Source organism: Halichoerus grypus, chromosome 9 (genome assembly GCF_964656455.1).
Source record: "Halichoerus grypus chromosome 9, mHalGry1.hap1.1, whole genome shotgun sequence".
Classification (NCBI taxonomy): domain Eukaryota; kingdom Metazoa; phylum Chordata; class Mammalia; order Carnivora; family Phocidae; genus Halichoerus; species Halichoerus grypus.
Genome location: NC_135720.1, coordinates 122119206 through 122133776, shown reverse-complemented (window position 1 = coordinate 122133776; position 14571 = coordinate 122119206). Strand labels below are relative to the sequence as shown.

Genomic DNA, 14571 nt, shown 5'->3' with positions numbered 1-14571 from the left:
AAACTGACTTAGTGATTTAACTTCAATTTGTTTCTAACGGTTGAACTCAAATACACAGAATACATACATAATGAGGGAAGTCAAAATAATCACACTTAATAAAAAGAAAATCCAAAACCAGTACAGTAAAATGTTAATACTGATTTAAAGTCACTCAGTAACTTGTTTTTAAACCATAATTTCCCACACAGACTTAACACCAAAGGCATGCCCCACCCCCTATTTTCTTTTTCCAGAAAACATACTGCCATATATTGGGAGACTAATCTCTTTCTCCACTTTATATTGAAAAGTATACTTTTTCTTTTTATAATCTTTACAACCAATATTCAGCTATATCCAAAAAAAACACTCTCTAAGTGTGCACTGGTGGCTGATGTTTTAACCCCCCAAAGGTTTAAAATTTCAAAGTGAGCTGACAAGGAGTTAGGATGCTCAGCCTGTAGTGGCCACTGAGCAACCACTGAATCACATCAAAGGGTCTCCTGCAGGTCAACAATAGTCCAATATCAGCAAAAGCCTACAGTTCAACCAGTATTTGTTCAACAGGCTATTTAATCTCTTTAAATTTCAAATGAAAGATTACTTTCCCAAAATACACTCATATTGATTGGTGCCATGCAAAAAAAAAAATATTAATAAAATTAATTACATCAAAGGGGTAGCTTTTGTGCTTAAATGTTTAGACTATGCTGAAAGAGTTTATGATTCTAAATTATTTTGCTAAATCCTTGCTGTTCATTAATCCCAGGTTAAACACAGACTACAATAGTATTATTTAACCTTCTCCTTTAAAATCATTCCATACTAAAACATCACATCCCAGAATGTGAGACTAACATAAGACTTTAAATCATCTGGATTCAGACACACTATTGTTGGAGGAAGATATGGATTATTTTGTCCAAGTCCTTCAAGTTATATACTCCTGTACTTTTACTAAATTTATTATTTGTGCCAAAATTAAGAACTAAGGAATTCAATTTTTTTTTTTTTAAGAGAAGGAAGGGGAGAAATGGGAGGGGGAGAGAGAGAATCTTAAGCAGGTTCCACACCCAGCGTGAAGCTAGATGTGGGGCTCAATCTCATGACCCTGAGATCATGACCTGAGCCAAAATCAGGAGTCAGATCCTTAACTGACTGAGCCACCCAGGTGCCTCAGAATTCAATTTCTTTTAATGTATTTTTTTAAATCACTACACTTAACGCAGGCATTAAGAAAGGTAGCAGGAAAACAAAGATGTACAAGACCTGTACCTGCCACTTCAAGGAAATTATAGTTCAGGGGAAAAGAAAGTCACATGAAACACTGGAAGAATGCAATGATAAAGACACAAATAAGGGCATTATGGGAACACTGAAGGATCAACTAAAATCATTCTGAAAATGGTCAAGGAGATCACAGAAAAACCCCAGCTACTTGTTAAGCAGAGACTTTGAAAGGAGAGAAAGAATGTTTATTGAGAAGGTACATAGATTATAAAATAAAGGTTGAGTAAAAATGTCCTAGAGAATGAGTAAGAAATTAATGAGAAGGGAAAAGAGTACTTTAGATAGGAAAAAAAAAAAGATGACAAAAGGTACAGTTATAAATAGCAAACTATAAGCAGATCAGTGTTGCCAGGCATCAAACTTGTGAAGAAACTGGTCTAATGGTTAAGATCTCAAATGGACCAATTCCAGGAGATGAAAAGATACTGCAGGAGATTCTGGGAGTGAATGGTTGAGATAGAGTTAGAGGCTCACTGGGGTCAGAGGCCCAGGAACTGCAGGATTAGGTTGCTGGATAGTGGTCTGTAAAGACCCTGCCATTATGGCAGGAGTCAGAGGAAAATCTGGCCCTCCAGTCAGGTCTCAGTCTTCAGTAAAGTTGGAAGGGCTGAGGAGGGAGGTGACATACTAGAGGTATTTTTGAAAAGTTCTTAGTTGATAACAATGAGGTGGTGTGGAGAACATGAAGAACATACAACTACCACATGGCAGGAAATTTAAATTTTTGTCAGACTGCCAATCTCCATTTTGGTACTGTGGACTGTGAGAAAGAGGAAAGTATTGAAGACAGCTGCAGAGAAAGCTGTATCTTCTGGTTGAGAGGTTTTAGTTTGGACTGACTTCTCTCTAATGGGGAACAAAGACGACAGAATAAATAAACAAACAAAAAATAAATATATAACAAAGACGACAGAATATATATATATATATTTGCATCTTCCAGTGCACTTTAATCAAAATTCCGTCATCAGAAGACTTCTTGTAGCATACAATGTTAAGATGGGCATGTCAACTTGGTCCTACAAATGGAATTTCCACAGACTTGCACTTCAAACACGTATGAAAAATAAAATATATAATATTTAGCTTTATAAATTTCCCCACTTCATCACTTTGTCCTTAAAATAAATTACTACCTCTGTCCAATAAATTAAGGAACCTGGAGTCACGAAGCAAATATCAGCCAAATGACCTCCATTTCCTGAAAAAGTTCTGGGGGAAATACTTGAGACAGTCAAATGCTTACAGGAATCAACATGAATTAAAACTAGCACATTCCTCACAGTTGGGCGAGACATCAAAAATAGAAGGCTGCTAATGGCTGTTCTTCTCTGTTGGGAAAAAATAAATCCCCCCTGACCATACCGAATGGTTGTAGAAGCTGCAACTGAATTTTTGGCACCGGTGGAGAAAAGAGGCTTTGCAAAGAGGCTTTCCAGGGTTCTCTGGATCATCAAATTTTCTCAAAGACTTAGAAAAAGAAAGTGTAATATCTTTATGTGAAAAAAAAAAACAAAAACAAACAACATGGTTCTATTATGGTGGGAAGAGGGGGGAAACCACAGATTTAAGTAGAATACACAAAGACATTTCTTTTTCTTTCTTTTTTTTTAAGGTTTTTATTTGACAGAGAGAGAGTGTGCGCGCACCCGCAGGGAGAGGCAGCAGGAGGGGGGGGGAGAGAGAGAGAGAATCCTTAAGCAGACTTCCCGCTGAGCATGGGGACTTACATGGGGCTCGTTCCAGGACCCTGAAATCACGACCTGAGCTGAAACCAAGAGTCGGACGCTTAACCGACTGAACCACCCAGGTGCCCCGATACAAAGACTTTTCAACTTTGTTCCTTATATAGGCTATATCCTCATATAGGTAACCACTTCCCTTACCCTGAAATCTCCCATCACACAACCTAGAAAGTGGTAGTACAGGTTTCCCCCCCCCCCCAAAACTCGACTTATAGGGGGAAATGTGTGAGAAAAAACTGAATTAGGCTAATTCAAGATATGGAGACAAGTATGGAGAACCTGTTTAAAGGCTGACAATGATTTTCAGGCATATAAAATCTCAGTGCCCAAAGTACAAAATTCTAGTCAATAAGCTAAAACTCAAACTATCTAAAGATCCTCTAATGTGTCTTTAGGAACCAGTCTCCATAGCCCGACTATCTGGTTTCAAATCCTGATTCCAATACTAGTTGTGTGGCCTCAAGTCTGCAGGCACCTCATCTACAAACTGGAGAAAATAGTACCTACCTCAAAGCAAACTGTAAGGATTGCATGGTTGTTAACAGATGTTATTAAGGCTCATAATAGTGCCTAGCACAAACCAAGTGCCTCAAAAGTAACAGAGTATTCTTCCTCAGAAAGTGGATTAATATTTACTCACCATGACACTGTGGAGCTGTCAGGGCTGATACTAAGAATGTTATTTTCAGTAATATGGTCAAAGAGCATGGATTGAGTCAAACTACCTTGTTCAAATGGTGTTTCCAACATGACACACCTAGTCTAACCTTAAGCAAGTCGCTCCTCCATGCTTCAGTTTTCTCAACTGTACAAACTGGGGAAATAACAGTATTGATAAATCACAGGCTTGTTGTAGCAATAAGTTCATATATAAAAGGCTACCACACAAAGTACTGAAGAAATACTAAGTCTCCAGGACAGAGGAGACTAAGTTTCAAGGAAGTTTAAGGGTCCTGCCTTTGGTCAAACACACATCAAGCTAGTGAGAAGGCTAGTATTACATTCCAAGTCAGTCAAGAGCTCTTCCATTTGATTGAAGATGCTTTAAAATGTCAGATCATATCACTACTCTGTGTGAAACTTGATTATTGCTTCCTATCACATTGAGAATAAAAACCAAAATTGTTTACAAGGCCCCATACTATCTGCCCAACCTCCCCAACCCACTGATCTTACTACTTTCCTCCCACACTTACCATGCTTTAGCCACACCGCTCCCCTTAAATAATAGGTAAACCCTATTTCAGGGCCTTGGTACTTGTACTTGCTGTTTCTCCACCTGGAATGCTTTTCCCAAACATATACATTGCTGGTTCCTTTGCCTAGTCTCAGGTCTTTGCTTAAATTACTTTCTCAGTCAAGTTTTCCTCACCAATTCATTTTAATCACAACCCTCACCCTACCACACACATATCCCCTTTCTCTGCTTATTTTTTTTCTCTAAAGTAACTGCCACCACCTAATTCTTGTTTGTCTCTCCGTATTGTAACACATGCCCTATGAGACCAGAATTTTAATTTATTTAGTTCACTGCTCTATCCCTAAGGCCTAGTAAACTTTCTAACCTATAGTAAGCAGGTACTCAATAAGTAATTTGTTGTGTCAATAAATGATTTATATAGAATAACACATAAAAATTGTATTCATTAGACTACAGCTATGCTTACTGGCTATACTACACTCATCTCTTGACAGGAACCATTTTGTTTTTGCTCGGTTCTATCTCCACTGCCTCATACAGTGCATACACCTATCTGGTGAATGCAGTGCCCCAAAATGATTTAAATTTAATTACCTCCCTCCCCAAGAAAAATCTACTCTTTGAACTCTTTTCTAATGCTTTCTACAATTTACAAGTCTTCAAGGAGTTGCAAATCAAAATTCTTAAGAGTTTACCCACAGAGGAAGTAATTCCCTTCAAAAGAAAACCTAGCTCCTAAAGCTTCTGAGAATTAGAAGCTACATCAAGATGTCCAGTGTCACTTGAGTTATTTCCATGAGTGTCCCTAGTTTCTAACGTAACTTAATGAATGTTATCTAAAGAAATGACTACACTACTGATAAAGATGCTATAAGCACTTAGGGCCTAGTAGTTTAACCTTAATAATTCTAGAGTTCTCCTACACTGGGGTTAGTAGACCTTCACCCTCCTCAAGTTGCTCTCTCAATGCAAATTCCATAGAAAATACCAACTGAAGTCTGACTAGGTACATCAGGAAATCGTGAACTCAATGAATTGATGGCATATTACACATAACAAGCTTGTGCTAAAACAGCTAATTTAGGTTCATCATCAACAACTTTCTTCTAAAACTTCATGGAAAGCTACCCTGATAAGAAACTTCATAGTCTTCTTGCATAGTTCACGTTTATAATAAATACAGGTATTTAAGTTCCATATATGTAAATTTACATTTTAACATTTACGTTCTGCAATTTAACACTTTACAATTTACACATTTAGCAGGTCTATGTTTAAACCAACATTTAAAATCGTCTACAACAAGACTGTCATAAAACAGTACTTACTGAGAATTGAGTAATATCCTTCAAATCACATTATTTGGAAATGAAGCTGATTTAAAGTGCAGACTATATGGAAGTGCTAGGAGTGTTTTTATCATTTATTTTGTTAAATGCAACGTATAAGTTTCATCCTTCAAAGAAGGGTCTCTGGGCATCTGGCACAATGAAACAACTTTAAAATAAAGACTGATTACGAACCACTAGTGTTATTTTAACTTCGTCTTTCAAATTTTTAAAAAGAATACTCTTAATGACATTTTATCTGGGAGGCATTCAATTTATGCTCTGGAAACAGAATGGTGAGCATTCTCTTCTTTACAAAGAAAGTAATTAAGCCTGTTTCTCTGACAACTTCAACTACTTTAATACAGAATTAATGTAGATGTAAAAATAAGAATGGATTCAAAAGACCAACTAGTCTTAAAATGAACTCCTCCATCCCTCCTTTTCCAAATTGGGTGTGGAAAATTAAGCTTCAAAGAATTAGAACTGTCACATCAAAAAAAAGGGACCTTTCTGGGACACTGGAAGTCAATAAAAAGGATTTCAAACCTTAAAGGCTATTTTTAAAAGGAGCCACAATGTATAGTGGGCGAGTACACAGTACAATAGTTAGGAGCAGGGCTCTAGAATTAGACTACCTGGGTTTAAATCCTGGGTTTGTCACTTAGTGTGACCTTGGGTAAGTTAATTTCTCTGTGCTTCAGTTTAACCATTTGTAAAATATAGAAAATAACAGTATCTACCATAGGGTCGTTATAAGGATAAAATATTTGTTCAGTGCTTTGAACAGTATCTGGTACTTGGTAAGTGCAAATAAGTGAATGCTGATAAAAATTTAAATGTTTAAAACCATCAAAGAGGCTGAACTAAAGAGAGCTAAAGGACAAACGTAAAAGCCACTAAAAAGCCTTCAGGGAACTTAACTTTTTATTTCGTCCCAAATGTTCCACTTCGAATAGAGTTCATACAATTGTAAACTACTCAGTGTCCTCTAAAGAACTGTTCAGACACTATATTCCAGCATTCACTATGAGCAGCGCACAGTACTTGCTTTCATACAAAATTTATCTTTGTTAAACATTTTAAGTGGGACACTTAACAGACCAAATACTCCATTTATACCAAGAGTCCTGTGAGGAGGCGAGGTAGAATTAAAGACTATATTTCAGGGGCATTCATGTTGCAAAGGCATAAATAAATGCTAATTATCAAGTCTAGTATTTGAATATGCATATAAAATATGATCCCAGCACTCCTCAAAATTAATCTGAACGGTCCCTGAAATCAAATAAATGGACATGATACTACAGAACTTTGAAGAGATTGCTAGAAAAAACAGCTGCATAACATTTGTATTGTACTGGCATAAATACTGGAACGTGCCACACTGTGAACTCGATGAGAAACAAAAGGAGGTGAAGTCTAGTTAAAACTTTAGAATCCATCTGCTCTCTTCTAAGTCAATTTGTGAAGATAACAGAGCAGTCTTCAAAAGCCCTTAATTTCAACTTAGTTTAATTTTCTGAGTAAAGCAAATGATTGAGGAGTCCAGAACTGAATGCATAGCAATGAAGTGCTGGGGCGCCTGGTAGTAAAAATTTCTCCTCTCAGTCCCTAGTTGCTGGGAGACTGTATCTCTTTCCTAAAACGGATTTTTAAAAAAATCAGATAATGCTGATGCACAAAACGATCGCTCTATGAATTCTGTTTTGAAATTCACTCTCTATTTTGGGTTCTTGTTTGAGTTTTCCCAACATGAACAGGAGAACAAAATACTGCTTTTAAGCAACGATTAGACTTTGCAGCATATACAAGTTATGTTTTCACTTGGCCGCATAGATTCTTACGTTAGCTTAATTATAGACATAAAGTGCTTGGGTTTGGAAGTAGCTACTACTTCTTCCCCTTGTACTCCCAAAGAAGCCCTACAAACTCAGGCCAAAAATGTCAGGCCTCAAAACCAAGAACTTGATCTTACTTTGCCTCAAGTTTGCAAGTTGGCAAATAAGCTGCCAACAGGCAGAGGGAGAAAAAAATAGATCGAATGATGCTGGAGTTAAGAGCACAGGGATGGGGAAATGAAGTACCCCGTTAGCGACAAAGTATTATATAGCTCTGGGATGGTCAAAGAGGTTAGCCCTACATCCCTTCTCCTCCCTGCTTTCAGGTCCTAAAACTGACACCAGCAGCAGGACGACGGCAGAAAGTCTTATGGCTTGCCCCTCTCCCGCCACTGCTCCTCGGGTGCCCAAAACCGATGCCACTGAGTGCTGCAGCCAGGGAGCTCGGCTCGGTCCCAGAGGGAGAAATACTAAGGCGCGACCGCACAGTCGCGGCAGCCGCCTCGCGCACGGGACCTGTAGAGGCCGCTCGCGCGTACGCCTCCCAGGGCAACGACGCGCGGCAGGCCGCGGCCGCCTTCGACCCAACAGCCGCGGCCTCCGGGAGAGCGAAGCTCGAAGGCCGCCCGCCCGCCCGCCCCCCACGCCTCCCGCCCAACAACGTATCGCGCGGGGAAAGACAAAGTTTGGCTCTCGCCGTTAGGCCTGAACTTTCCCGCCCGCCCGTGCAGGTCTCCGCGGTTTCCCACTCGGCGGTCTCCTGGGCGCCGGCCTTCCGCACCGCTCACAGAGACTACTTACTCTGGCTGTTCCCGCACCGACAGAGTCTCCGCGGCGGCCATCTTGAACTTCCTGACTCCTCGGCGGCGGTGGCGGCGGCTTCCCGGACGGTATAAGGTAGTGGAAGTGGAGGAAGAGGGAGCAGAGCCGTCGCGCATGTGCTGACCGCGTAGGGAACCGTGGAGCTCTGAGTCCGCTCTAAGAATCCGGATATAGAAGTGCATCCGGGGACATGGCGCACGAGCGCCATGACGCAACTTCCGGGGCGGGGGTTGGGCGTGAGGAGGCATAGACGGCACCTGCTAAGGGTTTAGGGGTGAGTGATTTAGGCTTACCCGCTAGTGAATGTTGGCACCGAACATTTGGTTCTGAAAACTTGCTAAAGAAGGGACAGAGGGAGTCAGATATCGGTATTTTGTGTGCGGTTCCGAGAACTAGTTTCACTGAGGGGCCCACAAGTCGAGTTAATTTTCAAACGAGGACAAGATGATGATTTTGCTGCTGGGCTGAGTAGGAGACATAGTAAATGCCTTATTACTGGATAGATAACCCAATCTGAAGTGGCATTAAGGGAAAGTTTGTAGATAGACATTTTGAGCATACTGGGAGGTTAGGACTGTATCTAGAACGTAAATGTCTTTTAATATGGAATTATTATTAATACATTTATTTGAAACTTTTGCATTTCCTTTCAGCTTTTGCTTAACTTCGGGGTAACGATTCGGGAGTCGTTAGGTTTGCTGGTTCAGTAATATTTTTGGTCCAAATCACTTTATGTGATTTTGTTTTTCTATAATGAATTCTACAGTAATCGATTAAATGAAATATTTTATGAGAAAATATTTACTGGTTCTTGGAGAGCTTTTAACACCACGTAGGTTTCTATATTCGTTCTCTTTCAAGAATATCTTTCTTTATACTCTGGAACCTGAAATCAGGGTGACGATCGCTTTCATTCTTGTAATCAACTGAGTTTGGTTTCACCATAGAAATTTGACCTCAGAATATCTGGGCTTGCTATATATCTTGGTTTTCAGAGGGGAAGATATACAAATATTCTTACAAAATGAGTCCCTCGTTGGCTTAATCCTAAACGTGTTTAAAACGTTAAACGTTTTACCTTCGTGGACTCTATTAATATGGAACACTAACACTGATTTTTGTGGATTCCCTCTCCTCCCCTGACTCCACTGTAGCATTTCTTTATATGGTCCTTAATTGCATTGCTTTCTGTGTGAAGGATTTTTCTCTTTCTCCTTAACCATGAGATTCAGGTATAATAACTTGGAAGACTTTTTTCATAGGAAAAAGTTTTCAGAAGTATGTTAAAGATGGTTTATATCTATTATTTACTAATAGTGTGTAGGTTGGGATTTCAGAGTTCTAATTGTTTCTGCCTCTAGATTCTCATCTCTATGTATTTTTTTTTAAAGATTTTATTTATTCATTTGAGACACAGAGATACAGAGAGAGAGAGAGCATGAGCAGTGGGAGAGGCAGAGGGAGAGGGAGAAGCAGCCTCCCCACTGAGCCAAGAGCTGGATGTGGGGCTTGATCCCAGGACCCTGGGATCATGACCTGAGCCGAAGGCAGACGCTTAACGACTGAGCCACCCAGGTGCCCCTATGTATCTTTTCAAAAGTAGTATGAATTCATGAATTTATTCTTATATTTATGGTTTATTATATTCTCTGCCCCAGCCCCCATGAAGGCAAGGCCATGTGTCATTGTATCCAGATTGGCTCAAATGTTATTAAAATAACAAAAAATATTTAAAATAAAATTTAAAATTAAAATAGATGAACATAGTTATGTATGTACAAACCTATTTCAGATTTATTCTTGGAAATAAGTGCAAACCTGCCAGAGATCTCATCTTGGATATAAAGTAGAATATACGTTAGGGCAAAAGAAGCCTAGCACACTGGCACCAGGAGGTAAAGTAACTTATGATGACTTAGTTCCCAATTGCCAAGCCAGGATATGAAATGAAATCTAACTCCTGTCTGTGCTCTTTCCTTACTCTGCTGCTTCCCACAGAAATGTCATTTGTTTAGCATCTACTTATTGAGCACCCACCTACACAGCTCTTTGATATTCAAATGTGTTTTCAGTTAAAGGTAATGGAAAGAGCAATGGATGGGCATCCAGATATACCTTATTTTCCCTGGGTCTCTTCCTTAATGCTGAGTAGCTTATTGCTGAAAGCTCATAGGCAAATCTCAGTTTCCTCAACCACAGTATTATCTCCTTTGTCACCTCTGCTGTTTGATTCTAAAAAATTTCTTAAGTGTAATTGACATGTAATGTTTTATTAGTTTCAAATGTATACATAGTGATTTGACAATGCTCACCATGCCGTACGAGTGTGGTTAAGGCAGGATAGGTGGGGAGAATAGACGCTAAGTTGTTCAGGTTTGAAGCCACATTATGACCGGCTCAAATTTAGACTTGGACAAACCCTTCAAATTTTTTAAAAAGAGCATAGTAAAAACAAAAACAAAACATTTCAGAAAATGATGCTGGCAAATTTGCTTTAAGATTTTCTCACCAATTCGCTTTCCCTTGCACGGTTACTACCAGTTCGGACCGCACTAGGAGGGATTTGTTAAGGATTCACCCAAAACTGTGTTGTAGTTTTGGAAGAATGGGGTTTAGGGAAGGCGGAGTTAAAATTAAGGCAAACATCATTTACTACTTTAAATAAGTCAGCAAACGTTTATTAAGGGACAAACTTAAGTCCAGGTTTTCACTCTTCTGCTTTTCCTCCCAGAGTTTGGGAACCGCTGCACCGAAAACGTGCAGACACAGCTAGACCCGGCCCGCGCGGGAAGGACAGTATAGCGGCTGAACCCGCCGGCCGGAAGTCCCTGAACAGGCGGGGCCTCGGCGAGCACGCGCTTCCCGACCGTGGGCACTCCGTCCGCGCGCCCAGAGAAGCGCGCTCGTGCGTGCGTACGTGCGTGCATGCGTGCGTCTGGCGAAAGGGGTGGGCGTGCCTGAGGGAGGCAGCGGCCGCCGTCCCCGGCGGTAGCCTCTCTCTAGCTGCGGTTGTAGGTTGAGAGCTGGTTTTCTATGGTCAGTACATTTCCGTCGCGCCTGGCGGAGCCGCCCAGCCTTTGCGCTCCTCCTTCGGGCCCTGAGCACGCGCTTTTTTGCCCCTGTCAGTCTCGCCGCTCTTGCCACTTTTAGAGCTGAGGCGGTTTTCCGGAGCCGCGGGGCCGGCCCGACTAGTAGTAAGTAGGTCCTAGATCCGCGGCCTGCGGCCGGGGCGACCTGGCACGCTTTGCTGACTGCCGCGAAAAGCCGAATTCAAAAAAAGCGGACGTTGACTCTCTTGCAGACAGGGAGCGTAAAACCCACAACGCTTGGAGCCTCACTACCAAACAATACCAAAAAAGTTCTGGCCCGGAGACAAGGTTTTGAGAACAAGCATGCATTTTTGACCTTTTTTTTTTTTTTTTTTTTTTTACCATCTTTGCTTCCTTTTAAGTATTATTACTTTCGTGCAAGATACACACTCCAGGGGTAGTTTGAAAGTGCTTTTGAATTATGTTCCTCCTATGGAAAGAGATTATTAACGTTTGGACCACCTAAGCTACATAGTCATCAATCCCGATAAGCTCTTATTTAGCTCATCTTAACGTAGGCTACAAACAAAATAAAGAGTATCATAAAATCCTTTGAAAAAAACTCCTGGTGCATGGAGAGTTCTCAGATGTCAGTTAAAAGAATGTGGATCGCCTTTTAGATAATACTTAAGGTTTATCTAGTTTAGATCTAGATTTCGAATCCGTAGCTGGAAGACATTGAGACTGAATTTTCTTTTATTACTAATCAAGAACTTTGACTTTTGTTCCATGAAATGTAGTTTTTTGTTGTTTTAAAACCAGTTCTGAAGCATTCACGAAAATCTGGAAAATACAAAAAGCAAAAGAAAACAAACAAAACCACCTAGATAGAGTTCTATTGTCCAAACTGAACCAACATTGATATATTGGCTTGGTTTGACTTATTTCCATATGAAATACTAAGTTTTCTTGTACTCATGAGTGGAATGCGATAGTTGGCTTTTTCATGTAACACACCCATCTATTTTTACATAATTCTAGTTTCAGTAAACATTTTTATAACCAGGTGATGTCTCTTTTTTCCTTTGTTGGTGGATGTGTATGTCATTTCAGTTTTGCACTATTGTATATGACTATGATGAAGCGATATTTAGAATAGTATTTCGAACGTGACCATTCAAGGGGCGTTGACTTGGGCTTCACCACTCTACCAAGCAACTTATTTAACCTTTCTGAGCCTCATTTTACACATCAGTAACATGAGGGTAATAGTTCTCATCACAAGGGTTATTATGGGAATTAATTGAAATAATGAATGAAAATGCCTGGATCATTTATTAGTAAATACCAACTAACTATTTCTACATGTAAAGTTTTTTTCGATTTTTGTATTTTTAAATTTCTTTTGTTCTGATTTTTTTGGTAACATGCATGGTTTATTCCCAGATTTTGTATATGGTTAAATACTATCACCACACTGGGTCTAAGGGGTTTTATACATAGGCTTTTTATATATTTTACTATATAAATTATTCATAAAAACATAAGTTAGAAATACTTTTTTTGCAACAAAAGTTATATTTGGCTATAATTTATAAATATTCATGTTTTATGGTAGGGCCTATTCTTTCTCACCTTTTATACATAGATACATACATTGTAATTTTTAAGAATTGCATCATAAAGTGTTCAGTGTGAAGAGAGTACAGTGATTAAGGAGTAGGAAAAAAGCTGGAAAGGGAGGTAGTAGAATTTAGATTTCATTTCGAATTTATAGAATAAGTTCACTGTTGAGGAATGACCTGATTTAATTTGTTTTGGAGGGTTCATTTGGCTGATGTATGGAGATAGACAGCAGGGCACCAGAAAAGGAAAGATGGAATCCAGTTAGGAGTGTAATTCAGTAATCCTCGTGAGTGATGGTGGTGGTTTCAACCAGGGTGGAAATGGAAAAAGTGGCTGGATCCTGAATATATTTTGAAAGGACAAGCTATAGAATTCAATGATTCATTGGATGTGGGGTGCAAGAGACAGCAACTTATAGGTTTGTGGCTTGAGCAATTGGATGGATGCAGTTGCTGCTTACAGAGATAGAGACTGAAGGAGGAACAGATTTTAAGTGGGGGGAAAGAAGAGTTCTATTTTAGTCAGATCATACTTTGGAGTCTGTTTGATGTCTAATTGGAAGTGAGGTCTTAAAAACTTCAATTATTGTTGAGTTACTTGTTTCTCCTTTCACTTCTCTCATTAGATGCATTCATGTTTACAAACCTTTTCCATTTGGATTGAAACCTTTATCATTACCAAATGTCCCTCTAGTAACTTTTTAAAAAATTTTAGTTTACTTTGTCTCATATTATACAACAATTCCAGCTGTCCAGTGGTTCATGCTTGCATGATAGATCATTGTTGTAGTGTCTCCTATAGACAGCACATAGTTGGATCTTTTTAGTCTAGTCTAATGACCTCTGCCTTTTGATTAGAATGCTTAATTCATTTGCATTCAATGTTATTGGTAAAGATGGATTTATGTCTGCCATGTTACCTTTGTTTCCTATGGTCTAATGTGTTTTTTGTTCCTCTATCCCTCTTTTACTGCTTTATTTTGCATCAGGTGACTATTTCCTAATGGAGCAGTTACTTTCTTTAATGATTTTTGTTCACATTTTCTCCTCCTTTTTTTTTAAATTGAAGTATAATTAACATAGTGTTATATTTGTTTCAGATATACTATATAATGATTCAGCAATTCTCTACATTACTCAGTGTTCATCATGATAGGTGTACTGTTAACCTCCTTGATCTATTTCACCCATCCGTCCACATCCCTTCTGGCAACCACCAGTTTTTCTCTGTATTTAAGGGTCTATTTTTTTGTCTCTTTTTTTCTTTATTTGTTTTGTTTCTTATATTTCACATATGAATGGAATCATACGGTATTTGTCTTTGTCTGTCTGACTTATTTCACTTAACATTATACCCTCTAGGTCCATTCATGTTGTTGCAAGTGACAAGATCTCATCCTTTTATATGGCTGAATAATATTCCACTGTATATGGGTACCACATTGTCTTTATTCATCTACGGATGGACACTTGTGTTGCTTCCATATCTTAGCTATTGTAAATAATGATAGGGGTGCATGTATCTTTTTTTTTAAGATATATTTATTTTAGAGAGAGAGAGAGAAAGAGAAAGCATACATGTGTGGGAGGGGCAGAGGGAGAGAGTCTTCAAGCAGACTCCCCGCTGAGCGTGGAGCCTGGTGCTAGGCTTGATCTCAGCACCCATGAGATCATGACCTGAGCAGAAGCCAAGAGTTGGATGCTTAAC

General features: G+C 39.3%; 1 protein-coding gene across 18 annotated transcripts in view; it reads right to left on the bottom strand.

Annotated features, from left to right (window-relative positions):
* The window catches only part of PRP4K (pre-mRNA processing factor kinase PRP4K), a 38210-nt gene extending 29820 nt beyond the window's left edge, over positions 1-8390 (bottom strand). For all 18 annotated transcript variants that reach the window (XR_013441363.1, XR_013441362.1, XR_013441366.1 and 15 more), the window contains exon 1: positions 8189-8390. Coding sequence is in view for 3 of the 18 variants with exons in the window: in XM_078055640.1 (XP_077911766.1) it covers positions 8189-8325 (137 nt within the window). In the remaining 15 variants the exon portion in view is untranslated. The remainder of the gene's footprint in view (positions 1-8188) is intronic.
* Positions 8391-14571: the final 6181 nt, after the last annotated feature.